Below are 15,461 nucleotides of genomic sequence, written 5' to 3'. Positions count from 1 at the left end.
AAAAAAAAAAAAAAAAAAAAAAAAAAAAAAAAAAAAAAAAAAAAAAAAAAAAAAAAAAAAAAAAAAAAAAAAAAAAAAGAAATTCTCCACTTCTGGCTGTCATGGCCACGAAAATATTATTAACTCAAACATTAGTTTTTTTATATTATATAGTCATGACATAACAATTGGTTAAATTAAATGTAACGATTAAAACAACGAATGACACTCACAAGCTCAACATGATTCTTCTTTCGTTGCCCCTATAAACTCTTACAGATAAACTATCAGTATTCTCCCTCTCGCTCCCTCCACATATACAATAACATTGGCATGGAATTACATATCATCTCATATATATACTAGATTAAGACTCGTGCTAGAGCACGGATTAAATTTATTTTATTTATACTGTAATTTTTTTATAAAATATAATTTATGTAATTGTTTTTAAAAGTTTTTTTGATAAAATATTATGCAATAAAATTATATGCTAAATATGATGACTTGAAAAAGATACTTGTTTTATGAATTTAGTTTTTAAAAAGCGAGTTATTATATTATGAGTAATTTAATATATTGTTATATTTTTTGTTTTAATATACTTGATTTTTTTGAAATTCTTTCATATTATAGTGACATATTATTGACATTGCTATAACAAACCAATTTAGAGTGTTTATAGTTTCTAACTTTAATATCAAGTTTCAATATTTTAAAAACATTTCAAAATAAATGATTTAAAGTTTCTTATATTATATAAAATTATAAAATTCAACAAAAAGTGTGAAATTGATTTTAAATATTCAAATTTTGACTCGTTACTCAGTAAAAATTTTAATTCAATAAATATTATTTTTAAAGAATAATATTAATAAAAATTGAAGATTTTGTAGATTGAATCATTTATATTTGTTTTTAAAAATTCAATTTATGGTATATCCGGAAATAAAACTATTTTTTAATTATAAGAAATAATATGATAATTTATTTTTCCACAAAATAGGCTCATATATAAAAATGAGAGATGAAGTATAATAATAATAAACAAATTAATATGTTAAGTTAGATATCAAAAGATTTTATTTGATGAATAATTTAATAAAAGAAATTAATATGGTAAGTTAGATGATATCAAATGATTCTTTAAAATATTCTCTTTAATATTTTTAGAAATAATAAAATCAGACTATACAAATAAAATAAAATTTAATCTATAACCTATTTGTAACCAACTTATTAAATTATATAATCTACAAAACAATGTTGTGTACTTCCGTTTTATTATATAGGGGATACATATTGGCATCACATGGATTTGTTCTCGATTTATAAGTTTTAATACTCAATTTAGACATATTAAATATTTCTTATTGAATGATTTGATTTAATGAAGTTCAAATAAATCTAGTTAAAGGGAAACCAAACAAAAAAAAAATGCATAGATCTTCAAATAATAATTAGATAATATAAAATTGGGGTTTCCAAACTTCAGGATAGATTTATGTTCTTACAAAGATCAATATATGTAAATCATTAGTAAATTAAAATGAGATTTTATCCAAAAATGAAATCCTAAAATTAAATAAATAACATAATTTTTGCTTTTCAATTTCCAGTAATTCTCTTGGTTATGGAAAATGATTATTTTTTTTAAATGCATTAAAAACAAATATATATATATATATGTATATATATATATAGTTGTTGTAAAATTACATCTCGCTGGGAATTCTCTTTTATAAGTTATTAGACTTGGTTATGTCTTAGCACTTTTTGTTTGTGTTAGATTATGTGGTATAAGGGTAAACGTTTTTATTAGTATTTTCTTTTGAGTAAAAATATGACAAACGTTGCAGTCTCTGTATAATCACTAATAATAAATCAAAGAAAATCATTGCGAGGTCTAGCATCAAAAGTTATTAAAGCTTTGAGTAATGCTATAATGTCAATTGTCAACAACACAAGAGAGTGCAAAAGATGGATAGAGGATCTCCAAGAAAACTTTTTGGTTATTCCCTGCGATTTTTGAGCTCCCAGGAAATAGAACTTGAGTCTCTCTTTCATTGCATATTCACCAGCTGGCATGCATACATGACATATTGTATCGAATTGACTAAGTAATAGAATTTGCCTTCCACATGATATAATCCAAACACAAAAATACAAAGTTAAAGTTTTCCACAAAATCCTTAAACAGGAGAAGAGAACTAATAACGATTAAATTAAACATAGCCCTCGCTGTTTTCTAGGGACGGTTTAGCCTACTTTTTAATATGTCATGACTTGTGATTTTAAAATCGGGGTACACTTGAACTGAACCGTGCCGTAAGTGCAGTGTCGTGCTTAGGTTCGTATAGATTTAGGGCGAATAAAAAAAATATATTTTTTGGTATTAAAAAGGTTAAAAATGATATATATATACTAGATGATTACCTATACGATAAGTAGATGATATGTATTTTTAATTGTTTATATATTTGTATTATTTTGTGACTGTGATAAAATCATCTATATATAATTTGATTGTTTGATACATTGAGTATAGTTTACATTAAATTCTATATAAATATAAATTATAGGTGTGATTGTTTATATATGGCAGAAATTAGTTATTTTTTGTTTTTTGAAATATTGAATAAATATTAACAAAAAAATAAGCAAAACATATGTAAAATATGAACAAAACATAAGTAAAATATTGTTACGTATATGTTTTTATAATATATAAAATAGACTCTAATATATCATACCATCTACTTTTTATTATCACATTAACATTTTGTTAGTTCATTAAAAATATATTCTCGTATAAAATTTTAAAACAAATTTTCAATTTTCATGTGGTTTTTTTATTTTAATTTCAAAACATCTAATACATTATATAATACTCTATTAATACAAATAAAATATTAAAAATATGAAATAAGAAGAATTAATGACAAACAAAATATCATGGATTTTTAATTAGAAAAACGTAAACATATTTTCAAACTAAATACATAACCTAACTAAAAAGATATATGTAAATAAATGTAAGAGGCTAAGAGCGGACTGATGAAAATTGATATATGTAAATAAATCTAAATAAATAGACAGAGAGGGAATCAGACTACTTTTTATTATATTTGCTTGTCAATCTACAAATCTTTACAACGCTTAACCGGAAGACTAGCAAATGATCTTCTTCTTGTAGTTGGAATATGTAAGGTAATCGCAATTCCGCAACCGATGGACACCCCAAACATTAGACATGAAACGAAAACCGCTCCCACGTAGATACTGCACATATCATATTCTGTCTTTCCTCCAGTACAAATTTTCTCCGCAGCTACTTGAAGGCCTCCATACACAAGCCCGAAACATAAGAGAGATCCGTCCATTATCTTTGCATAAAAGGCGCCGATTTCACCGAGACCGAGCCTTTTGTAGTTGAGAAGCGGGTGATATCCGTCACTAGGCTGGTCACGGTAATTATAGATAGAAAAAGTAATTGACCATCAATCTTGTGTCAAAGCAAATTTTCATTGTGTCAAGTTATTGTCAATCTAATTAGTAAAAGATAGATAGAACATGTAAAGCTTGTCATCTGATTTGTAAGTTTGATGTAGGAAGCTCTTGCAGAAAAAGAAATCTGAGTTGTTGTTATGGAACTATTTTATGTACTTTTGCAAGAAATGAGTGGTTTGTTATGCAAGAAATCGAGTTTGTTACTCTTAAAATCTGGCGTAGTCGATTTTACATTTATCTGCAACTTTTTTTTCACATTTTTACTCTAATACTCTGTTTCTCGGTTTATATATAAGATAAAGAAAAAAATGAAAATTAATAAAATCTAACCTACATCATCAATATTACATTTTTGAAGTACATTTTGGGTTCTGCCCTTTTATTTGTATTTATTTAAAAACTTATTTAAAAAATTAATCCCTAAAAAATTTCTAAATATAACATTACTTCATATTTTGTTTCCTAAATATTTTACATATCATTCCAGCTAAAAATACAGGAGAATAAATATGGAAACATAAACTATGATATAATTAACCACACTTTCTATTGTATATTAAAGATATTATATCTCTGAATCCTTTGCAAACAAAGAAAATCTTCTATTGTGTATTGAAGATATTCTATCTCTGAATCCTATGCAAACAAAAAAACAACAATTTGATTCCTATTTTTTTCCAAAACCTGTGAACTTTGATTCTTAAGATAAGAAGAACTTCGATTCATATTTGTTAAAATATTATAATTAATATATATAAACTAAATAATTTTTTTAAATATTACGAATATGTAAAAATAAAAAAAAATTAAAATACTATAATATGGTTATATAGTAGATGAGTTATAAATATGACATGTTGGAATTAATAAAATATCATTAAATTTGTGTTAACATGGGTCAAATCCTCATTTTATTATTTGTCAACACTATTAATATTAAAATATTTGACATATAAAAATTAAACTGATTTAACTAAGATTGTGTAAAATAATTAAATCTTTAGAAAATGACTTAATCATAGCGTATAAATGACTTACTATGTATTTAGTCTCTTATTTTTTGTTATAATAATTAAAAATCAAAATAGAATCTCAAACATTAAACAAAACAAACTAAATATAACAAACAAATTACTATGAAGTATATTACGGATTAAAAAATTAATATAAACATTTAGCCGCACAAACAGTAGGGAAATTTAGTTATTCCTCTATTTGGAAAACATCTAATATTTAATAAACAAATATAATATAAAATATAAATAATAATAAAAATTATATGCACGCTGTGTACCGCGGGTTAAAATCTAGTTGAACCAGTATAATAAAATTCTAGAATCTAACAATATCAAATAGTAAATTAAAAAGTATATAAATTATTATCACTTGAGTTATTAATTTATCATTGGACACCTTTTTATCATCTTAGCAACACAATTAAAATAAACATTCACATAAATCACACCGCTATTAAAGCTCATAATTGACTTACTTAATTAGACTACCCATACATCAAGAAAAAATTATAAAAATATAATATATTTTTTACTAAAAGAAACATTAATACATTTCTGATTTCGAATGTAAGTTAGTAAAATCAAATAAAATATACATTTTTCAATGTTAAATAATTTTATTAATTTACATTCGGAATCAGAAATGTATTAATAAATCCCTAATATATATATATATATATATTGCTATGATTATACATTTTAACTTACATTTGAATGTAAATTAATACATATATTTTAGGGATTTAGTAAGCATCCACACATGTTAAATATACATGATGAATCAGAAATTTCATTATTGTTTAATGTGAAATTTCATAGATTATTTTTCTGATTCAATAATGAAATTAGGCAATTTTAAATTATTTAACTTTCACTTTATTTTTAACCAGAAAATTTTAATAATGAAATTTCTTATTTATTAAAGAAAATCTGATTTATACAAATTTGTATGTGATCAATAAAAATTGGTGATCAATTTTTTTTCTTCTGATTTTGAATGTAAATTAATACATCATGTGTCAATGTAGAATAAATTACTAAATCTATCATTTGCTGTTGTAAGCATTTTCATTGATGGATATAAGAAAAACTTTATTCTTTATTTATGTGATTCATTAAGTGCCAAAATGTGATTATTTGTCTAATCTTCCACATTTGCATTTATGGGTAGATAACATACCAATTTTTATTTCCTTCAATCACAAGTATTTTCATGTATATATATATTATATACTAGGGATAGGAGTTGTGGTGAATGATGAATCGATCGAGATTACATCATGGCAAAGAGGGATGCTAGTGGATACCATGGAGTTCTAAGTTTGTAAGTGTTTTCGTTAGTCAATTCTTAATCTACTGTGTGTGTGTTTTTTTCTTTTTCTTTCAATTTATTGTTATAATAACTAGTACAAAATGGCGTTATGACCTCGGTAAAAAGAAAAACTTTGAACAGGTTAGTTATTAGTTAAACTTAAAAGCCATTGGCTTAATTACTTCTTCCATCTGAGTATAAAGCCTTTGAAGCTGTAAGTTGTTTCATCGGTCTTTTGGGGATTTGTTGTATAGGTATTTGGAATGGATAAGAGATACTGGTTAATCCCAGGATATACAGAAGAAGATCTAAGGCGAATGCCGGAGCTGCAGGGACTTGAGTACCCTTCGAAACCGACTTTGATTCCCAGTAATAACTGAAGGAAATGACTTTGATCAACATCATCATCATCATCCCATGCATGTAAAACAGCAATATGTAGAGAAGAGAGGAAGTGGCATGTCAAGGAGAGAAAGCTACTATCATGAAGATTGATGCTTCACTTTAGGCAGTGTCGACGTCTTCCTATGGAAGGCTAAAAACATAATTAAAATTGTGGTGGGGGTTTCTAAAGGACAAAGATTCCAAGTTGGCTTTGTTGGCCACAACATATATATATGTTCATCTTCTTCAATAGTTCATATAGATTAATATATATATATATATATATGATCTTATATTATAAAAGCAGAAACGATCCATCCTTCTACTCTCTTGAAATAGCATTGACCAAAAGAGAAACAAAACCTTAAATATTCAAATCTCTCAAAACATTAAAAGTACAGAAGCAAATACCAAATGAAAACACAGTTCTTGAAATATAAAAAACAAGATAATACTCAAAGTAATAAAGGGGAATAAGGGTATGAATGGGATAAATTGGAACCAGAACTCATGATCGATCAGAAACATTCAATAGTTAAACCATAGTCACAAAGTTGCATTAGCTGGGCTACTTTTCCTTCAGTTAATAGCCTCTTCATTGGAGGGTACGTAGATGTCTCTATCATGAGCTTGTCAATCACTGTTCCGTGTTTCACAAAACGTGACGCTAATGCAAATTGCACTTCATTCGAACGATCGAAATTATACATCCAAACAGTAGCAACCTCGAAGAAATCATCTGGAAATGGTTTTCCACCACTGATAAAAGAAGATTGATCACCCTGATCTTCTCCACGAGCATTGTCGTCCTAATTAAAAGGCAAATATGTAACATGACAATATATGAGTGCGAAAGAAAGCTGATCAAAGTTATCCAAAAACATGCATGAAAGTAAATTAATGTGTACCTTGAATATGATCTCCAGCTCCCTCATTTCTTCACCCCACATAAGTAAGACTTCTTTCAAAATGTGGAGTTCTTTTGGATTTGTCACGTCTACTCTCACGGATAAACATCCCTTCCGTCTCATATTATAGTATTCGTCACCATAAGCTCAAACCATATTCTTTTTTTCTCCTAAAGTTAATTTATATATACAGAGCAAACAACATGTCATTATAACTATGTATGATGAAAACACAGTGTTGTTTATATATATATATATATATATATATATGTACGTACGTACCTGAGCGAGACTTGATATATTGTAGCTGAGGTGAGGGTATTTACCAGCAACCCAATAATTCCTATTAAAACGGATCTTAGGAGCATTAAGGACGAATTCATCACAGTTGATACATTTGATGTCGAAGATCTCCAAACGAGGTGCAGTGACTTCCATTTTCTCCATCACAGTACGGCAAACCACTTGGAGGACCTCTAAGTTATTGTTCTCGATCTTCAACACACCAGGTCTGCTCAGGGATGTGATGATCAACACAAGCATCTCGAGAGAGGAGCAAGCTTCGAAAATACTGTTAAGGATACTAACATCGGCAATGATGTTACAAAGCTTTAGGGTCTTAAGATTGCAACATCTTTTGAAGGCCTCTGCCTCTGTTAGATAATATCGAGTGAGTGAGAGTGAAGTGAGGCTCTGATGAGAGAATATTCTTGGGGACAACCTGAGCGTATTATATCCACCGATAGGTCCCATGACAACAATATAGTTCACAAGTGTAAGCTCTTCGGTATGTTTCAGACGAGTCACTGTTTGGACCCACCTTTCGAGCGTACCATCTTCACATTGATATACACAACTGTCGATGCTGCAGCTCTCTAGGCGGCCACGATGATTGTTTATAGTCTGTAGAACACAAATTAATTAGAAATTTAAAAATACTTGTAATTAAACAGTCATAAATTAACACTTAAACATATATATGGAATAAACTAAATCCTAAATTGGTTTATTTTCATTCACTATACAATCTAAATACATTTAACTAATAATCATTAAACAACCTAACTTATGATCTACTATATTAGATAACGGTTTTTCACTACACAAGATAACTTGTGATTTTGGCACGAGAAACCGTTATGTAATACAATAGTCAGTAGATCGTAGATTAGTTATTTTGCGTGAAAACTTTTATCTAATATCGTAGATCATAAGTTAAATTATTGGCGTGATAAACTGTTAAAAATGATGTTTCCATCAAACGTTAACAAGTGTGTTTAATTAAGAGATAGTTTGTCATCTGTAATTTTTTCTCACTTCAGGTTATCTAAATACTTTTGAATTCATCACCGTATGTGTGTAGAAAATTTATTCTACCACACAACTTCAAAACAAATTATATAATCTATCTAAAACATCAGTTTATAGGTCGACCTATCTGTGTATTCTTTCACCTTCACAAAGCAAAGATTAAAATGAAACCCTATACATATATTTAGACGCGAGAGTAAGGATTTGGGAAAAGAAAACTCAACAAACCTTTATCACCCCTTCGGAAAAACTCTTAGAATCTTGGTGAACATGACCTCCTCTTTGCATGATAAAACTCATGTCCACAGATAAATGAGGCGTCCGTTTCCACAAGTTCACCCATCGCTTAGACAAAGAACTTGTTCTGACAACAGATTTAAAGGGTGCTTTCGAAAGGATCTTATCCAATAGTTCATCCGGAAGTTTGCTTATCCGGTCCATGTCATCAGCATTTCGGATCCTTTTTCCTCCTGCTTTAGATGATGCTGATGATGGTGTCCTTCTTGAATTTGATGGTATTGGTGGTGGTGGTGGCCGTGAGGACGCCAGCGGCAAGGATGATGATAAGTGTTTTGTCTTCATTGTTGAATAGAGAAGGTAAAATGCAATATGATTTGGAAAATTACAAGGAGATAGAAGAGATTAATGGTATCAACTTTGAGAGGGAGAGAGAGGCTGCATGTTGTTATGAAGATTACTTATTTATATATAAAACCACAAGTTTGAAGCCTAATTGTAGGTTTATTTATTTAAGCAAGATAATTAATGTTTTTTGACACCTCTTGAGTCACCTTGACCAATAAATTTGGAAAAATATGAAAAGATACATGGAAATTAATTAGTCTAATAGGACAATTATTTTTACAAAGGAAACAAATATCCATTCAAGTTAATACTCCCAAATTATATTAAAGTTATAAGCATGAAATCTTTTTCTGTGTAAAATATGAAATTATCTTTAGAAGAAAGTGAATTGTGATTTTCACTGTTGGACACACGTACGAGCCAAAAATGATTAAATTGTTTTCAAAATTATCCCCGTTAACAGATTTACACAAACTTATGGTACATCATGAAGTCCACCACTTCTTTTGTGAGTGTAAAATTAAGTCCCAACCAATTTAACTTCGCTTCCTTAGCAGTTGAGTGAGTGAACTCTTGTCCTATATATGAATAGAGTTGAAGATCTTCTTATCAAAATAAAGATCATTAAGGTTAATTGTTTGCAAATTTCGTATTAACAATATTGTTCGCATCATCTAATTCAAAAGTATATGATATTTAAGCAAAAAAATCTCAAAACAAAAGAAAAGCTGTACAGTTGGAAACAAATCATCAAAACTTTGTTGACTTGGGGCAGATTCTTTTCTATATATATTACATGATTATAGAAATGGTAACGTTGACTTTTGACCCCAAAAAAAAATGGTAACGTTGACTAACGCTTAAACAAGTGTTCCTCTCCAGATTAGAAGCAACATTTCACTATCGTCCCATTGATTTACAAACTAAAAAAATATGAAATTGAAGAGTTAAGTCAATACTTAATAGTAAAAAACAATTGTTTTGTTTTGAGATGAAAACATATAGCCATGTAGCCAGAAGATTCGTTGAGATGATGTAACGAAACACTAAAACAACATATTCATACCCCTCCTTGAATTATCAATCCCTCAGCGTCTTGGCTATATTCCTTCTCATCGCCGTTTGTATGTTCTAAAAAACTTGTTTTATATTATATTGGTTAGCTAACCTGAAACATTTAATTCAAATGGCCTTCCTTTACAATTAAAATAATATTTGTTACAATGCTGTAAAATATAATACGGTTAAAATAACCAAATTTACCATGCTTGTTAAATAAATTTGGCATTTTCTTTTATTATCGTCACTTCACCTCGTCATAATTGATTATGCTTAAGACATCTTCCTTTAAAAAAAAAAAATAATCTAATAGTAACGTCAATAGCTTGTCATAACAACGATAGATTTTAATGGAAAAAATTGGTGACTAAAAGAATTGGAAACCTAAGAATTACACTCTAAACAAAATAGCAGACGTAACAATGGGCACGAGAGATATGTAGGTTTTTTAATTCAGGAAAAATACTAACCAACGTTCTAATATAATGCAAGCTCAGAGGGGTTTAGAATGAAGATCAAATGCTTTTTAAGCTATTGATTAAAAAAGTTGGCATTTGTAAGCCCAGCGATCGTAATAGGCAATTGTGGCGAGAGGAACATCAACTTACGGTGTGATCAACCTGAAATAGAATTCCAATCTGTTAGCAAATTGTGTTTCAACCCATTATAATTGTAAAGAGTGCTAAATCATTTAAAACAGAACTTCCCAGCATTATGTATGAAAAAATATTTTCTTCAAAAATCTAATGTCTCCATCATGACATAATAACTTTGCCCCCTTCGGATATATTGATTTCATGTTCTTTGTTACCCTACTTCTAAAAAGCTATCATACCTTTTCAACTTCTATAATCAGAAGTAAATTACTAACCCTCAACATAAACACAAACAGAGAACTTACAAAATTCAAACTTTTTGTTTCCCGTTACTTACTGTTGCAGAAGGAAATCAAATGAAAGATACGATAATGCGAGATGGTGAGACAGTGGATAAACCTCACATCATAATGAATGAACACTTTTACTATGAACAATCTGAAATATTTACAACCCAATTCTCACGTTTTTACGTTCGAAGAAAAAAAAACTTTCTTCATTGTAACATAATTTTACATATGAAAATTTACAGGCCATATTTACATTCCACATGGTTTAATCTAATTATCATGTGGTTACATAACGTTCCTAATTCATAAATCCTCAGGAGGGACAGGGAGAATTAGAGAAATAACGAAATTTTGAGATGCTACCAGACAAAACGGAATAAAATCAAAACTGCGAAGGGGTGTGCCTTGAGAGAATAAAGAATAGCAACCAAAACCGACTGCGCGTCGCTAGTGAGCAGTGAGTCTACGACGTGGTTGTGACAAAAGAATTTTCACCAAAAAAAAAGTAAATCTTTCAGAAGAGGGAACAACACCACATTTTGTTTCACAGTTGTTTACGTTTAGGTATATAAATCAGTATGTAGAGACACAATTAAAGGTGGTCAGAAATGAGAATAAGAGGTGATGCTTCACATAAACGTGAACAAAAGGATGCGATTGAAAGACACATCCTTTGGTTTAGTGACTTTTAGCAAACATAAAAAAATCACAGGCATTAGATAAAGAGAAAGAGAAAGACTAACCTCAACGTTGGATTATAAGGATGGCATCAGCAGTCCCTCAAAAAATGGGTTTGCTAAAACTTAGTCGTGTTTTAACTTTTTTTTTTGGTCACGGTAGGATGGCGTCGAGATTATTTTCACCCATCATGCACATTTGGATAATCTCTTCACTTGTTCTAATGACTGCATGGAAGCTTGATAATGGGTACACTAACGAAGGGTTAATTTTCGCTCCAGTCTACATCTTTGCCACAATAGCAGAAGTGGCAGCTAAAATCCTCAATCCATCCGACGAGAAGGTAGGGTACATAACCGCAAGTCTCAGCCATCTTGTGGGAGGTTATGCCATCTATATAATGGGCTTTCATTGTGGAAGGATTCCTCTTCTAATTGGTGTTCTATGCGCTATAATTGTCATGAGACTCTTTTCATATTCTTTTGATTTCTCTGTTTGAAATTGTTAAAAAAACTCTTGGGATATTTGGTTTGTATTTCTTACAGTTTTTGTGAAAGGCTTTCTATTTAAGTTGCATTGTAAAAGGGCTATGACTTATAAAGGCCATAGAGATCAAAGTAGTAATTTGAGAGAAGGATGCTTAAGCTCCTCCGGTCAAAGCTCCTTTCGTGTGTATTGATTACAAACAAAAGAAATCAAACTCGAAAGAAACAAAGAAGATTTTATATCAGGGTTTCTCTCTCAATGTGTTTTGTTTACGGACATTTTGGTCCACCTTGTTGAGTCTTCCAGTTGTTGTAACAAGGACACACTTGTTTGTTGCCGTACGTGCCTGGAGGGACACAGAGACATTTAGCACAACACTTTTGGCAGAAGAACATGCATGGCTTATGATACTTTGTGTTGCTACACCTCCTCGTGCATTCTCCTCCACATTCTGCAGTCGTCATATTCGAGTTTTTAATTTGCGCTCTTTTAAAGATTGAGAGAAATGAGACTTAAAAAAAGCATTTTTCTACTTACGGTATGATTTCAGACTTCCGGGTCCATACTATTTTCGAAACAGAAAATGAAACGCAGATTTTAGGTTTTTTCGCAATAAAAAGAATGGGAAAGGGAAAAAATTGCTCAAATGAAGATTATGATAAAACTTACTTACCTTTTCTGGATGGTACTTAGCTTCTTTTGACGTCGTGAGAAAAATGAAAGAGAAGATAATTGTGAGACAGAGAAGAGAAGTTATGAGTTTAGCCATGGCTAGCTCTTGAGAGAGAGGCGATATGTATACGTAAGTGGAGCTCTTACTTTTAGTTTCACAAATCTGTGAATGTGTAACAACTAGTTTTGTCAGCTATTTATAGAAGGTATCTGTTAAGCGTTCTTGTTATCCCCATGTATAATAATAAGTTAATAACGGCCCATATATATAGCTTTATATATATATATATATATATATATATATGTCTCTGCCACTCCATTGTTTAAATCATTCACCTAAAAACAAAAACATAATTCGTCTATTAGTAAATATCTAAATTTATATAATACTCCTCTTAATTCGTTCAAGTTTGTGTTTACGCTAAAGACGAATAGACGAATTATGGAGTAAAACGTAAAAGTAAACGCACACGCAAACACAAACTTGAAACTCAGAAAGAATTAAAGACCAAAAACAGTAATTGGAGCCTTACTCTACATAAAAAAAAGTAGTTTCTAGTTATCTATTATACTAATATACTTTATCATTTGAATATACTGTCTTAACGAGAAAATATACTATAACCTTAAGTTTGAGTTATGACAGTGATCAGTGAGTAAAAACTAAAAAGACTACATGCAAAATTGTTTACATGTGTCCAGATTAAGTTATATATGAACCATAAAACTCATATATCAATTTGTCAGAAAATTATAATGACCGGTCCATTATATCATTTGATATATATAGTCGAGGTTTGGTACTATTCATTTTTTCTACATTCGTCGTAATAGTGAAGAGAAATATGATCATGAGCAAGTTGATACAATTAAGCCAAAAGAGTCACGTTTGGGGACAACCCAAATTGAAAAAAATTGAAGGGTATAATGGTAAAAGAGACGAAGAGACGGAGTAACATGGAGGAATAGTTACAAATCCTTGCAAGTGACTGGGACCAACCAACAAACAAAGGGACCGATAAGAGCAATCTCGGCATGGATTCATGCCACTTTTTTCTCTTATCTTTTAGCAAGGGGATCAAAGAGAGCCGTTGGATGTAGAAGAGGAGCCACGTGTTAAGATCTCGGATGTGGATATAGAGATCATGCAAACTTAAGGTGGGGATTGACTGAGGAATCGAGAGAGGGACAAAAGTGTAGAGGCAGTTTTCTTGCATGCATAAGTCCATGTGCACTCTCACATGGGAGGCATATCTAACTCTAATGCTTTCAACAAATATAACGACTTTTGTTTCATCTTTACATTTTTAATTTGGATATAATATATTTTGTGTAGTATAAGTGTATATCAACGTTTAGTAGCTTTTTTTTTTTTTGAATTTAACGTTTAGTAGCTTTATATATGTATAGAGTGAAATGTTATCGTTATGTAAGTTGAAATTACCGCGAGTTTGATGAATCAGCGAGACGTAAATTTATGGTTGTAGAGTAGAATTTGAAGACGTAGTATATAAAGTATATATTCATCTCTGAATAGTTTTTTTATATATTCATCTCTGAATAGTTTTTGTTCTAACACTCTAATTAGTGACAAAATACTAGTTTTTCTCTTTCAGTTTATGATATATATGGTCTCTTCCAAGTAAAGTAGCTAGCATTTATATATGTTTTAAAAATTGGTGGTGTTATAACGTTACGTTCGAATAGATACGGCTTCTTAATCTTAATGTTATTACTACGCTGACTGTTGAAAGTTGAAGTGAATCAGACAACTTAAAATTTGTATGTGTACCACTTGCTTTCCCCTTTAGTTATTACTTCACCTTACTCTACCGTTCAATAGATAACCTCACATTCTTTTTAGGCTTAACGTTTCTCTTTCACTAAAGAAACAAAAAATACCGCACACCCAAAAAAGAAGNAAGTAAGTATACTGAAATTGATGAGTTACTGAAGTTCACATGGAATTGGCATTTTTTTTTTTTTTTTTTTTTTTTGGGACAAAGAAAGGTATACAGTTAGTTTTATAGATGGGTTGAAATGACATTGATTTTTTTTACATGAAAGAAAGGTATACAGTCTATTAATATGTTTTACAGACTATAGAGTGTAGACTACTATGTTTGGTTAAAAATGAAAGATTTTCAGAAATCTTGCTTCATATAAAAAGCCTTTACGAAAGAAATGAAAACCTTTCCCTCGGTAAGGTGTTTAGTGAATTTAGACAAGGCCCAAGAAGATTGACAAAAAAAGACAAGGTCCATGACAAAGAGATCCAGGAACTTCATGGAACTTTATAGATACAATTCTGAGGAAGAAGACCGAAGTAATCGACAATATGTAACATTAAAGCCCAATGAAAGAAGGATAAAACACAAGAGTGGTTGTATTACTAATCAAATCAGAAAAAACTTCTTAGTGGTTTGGTTAGTTTTGCTATTTTCATTTTTAATTCAGCAAGTGACAGACAGAGAGACACTGAAAAAAAAGTAGATTTGATGTTTAGCTTCCCAAATATGAATTAGTTTTTTTTTTTTTTTTTTTTTTTTTTTTTTTTTTCTTCTTATCTCTTTAACCAGTTACTCTATTTATTTATCAAATGTGTATACTACTAATATACAACAATCAAACAATGGCCCAGCTTTGGACACGATTCATAAACACTTCAGTGCAGT

The 15,461-nt window shown here is 29.9% G+C and overlaps 3 protein-coding genes across 3 annotated transcripts; 1 reads left to right on the top strand and 2 right to left on the bottom strand.

The window, feature by feature from the left end:
- On the top strand, window positions 2,408-12,132 carry LOC109125522. Its single transcript, XM_019227231.1, has 4 exons — window positions 2,408-2,432; window positions 4,752-4,788; window positions 5,806-5,829; window positions 11,791-12,132. The coding sequence occupies exons 1-4, from the start codon at window positions 2,408-2,410 to the stop codon at window positions 12,125-12,127; spliced, it is 423 nt and encodes a 140-aa protein (XP_019082776.1). The 3' UTR covers window positions 12,128-12,132.
- Window positions 6,720-9,002, bottom strand: LOC104704887 (F-box protein At3g60790-like). The gene is given in 5 exon segments (XM_019226944.1): window positions 6,720-7,010; window positions 7,110-7,246; window positions 7,249-7,279; window positions 7,392-8,012; window positions 8,649-9,002. Coding segments are annotated over 5 exon segments (1,434 nt in total).
- Window positions 12,230-13,013, bottom strand: LOC104702194 (gibberellin-regulated protein 6). Its single transcript, XM_010418022.2, has 3 exons — window positions 12,788-13,013; window positions 12,652-12,679; window positions 12,230-12,565 (listed from the first exon to the last, which is right to left on the bottom strand). Exons 1-3 carry the CDS (start codon window positions 12,881-12,883, stop codon window positions 12,384-12,386), a joined length of 306 nt encoding a protein of 101 aa, XP_010416324.1. The 5' UTR covers window positions 12,884-13,013; the 3' UTR covers window positions 12,230-12,383.

The sequence above is a fragment of the Camelina sativa genome, chromosome 7 (assembly GCF_000633955.1).
Source record: "Camelina sativa cultivar DH55 chromosome 7, Cs, whole genome shotgun sequence".
NCBI classification, from domain to species: Eukaryota; Viridiplantae; Streptophyta; class Magnoliopsida; order Brassicales; family Brassicaceae; genus Camelina; species Camelina sativa.
The sequence above is the reverse complement of the archived record's forward strand: the minus strand, read 5'-3'. Positions and strand labels throughout refer to the sequence as shown.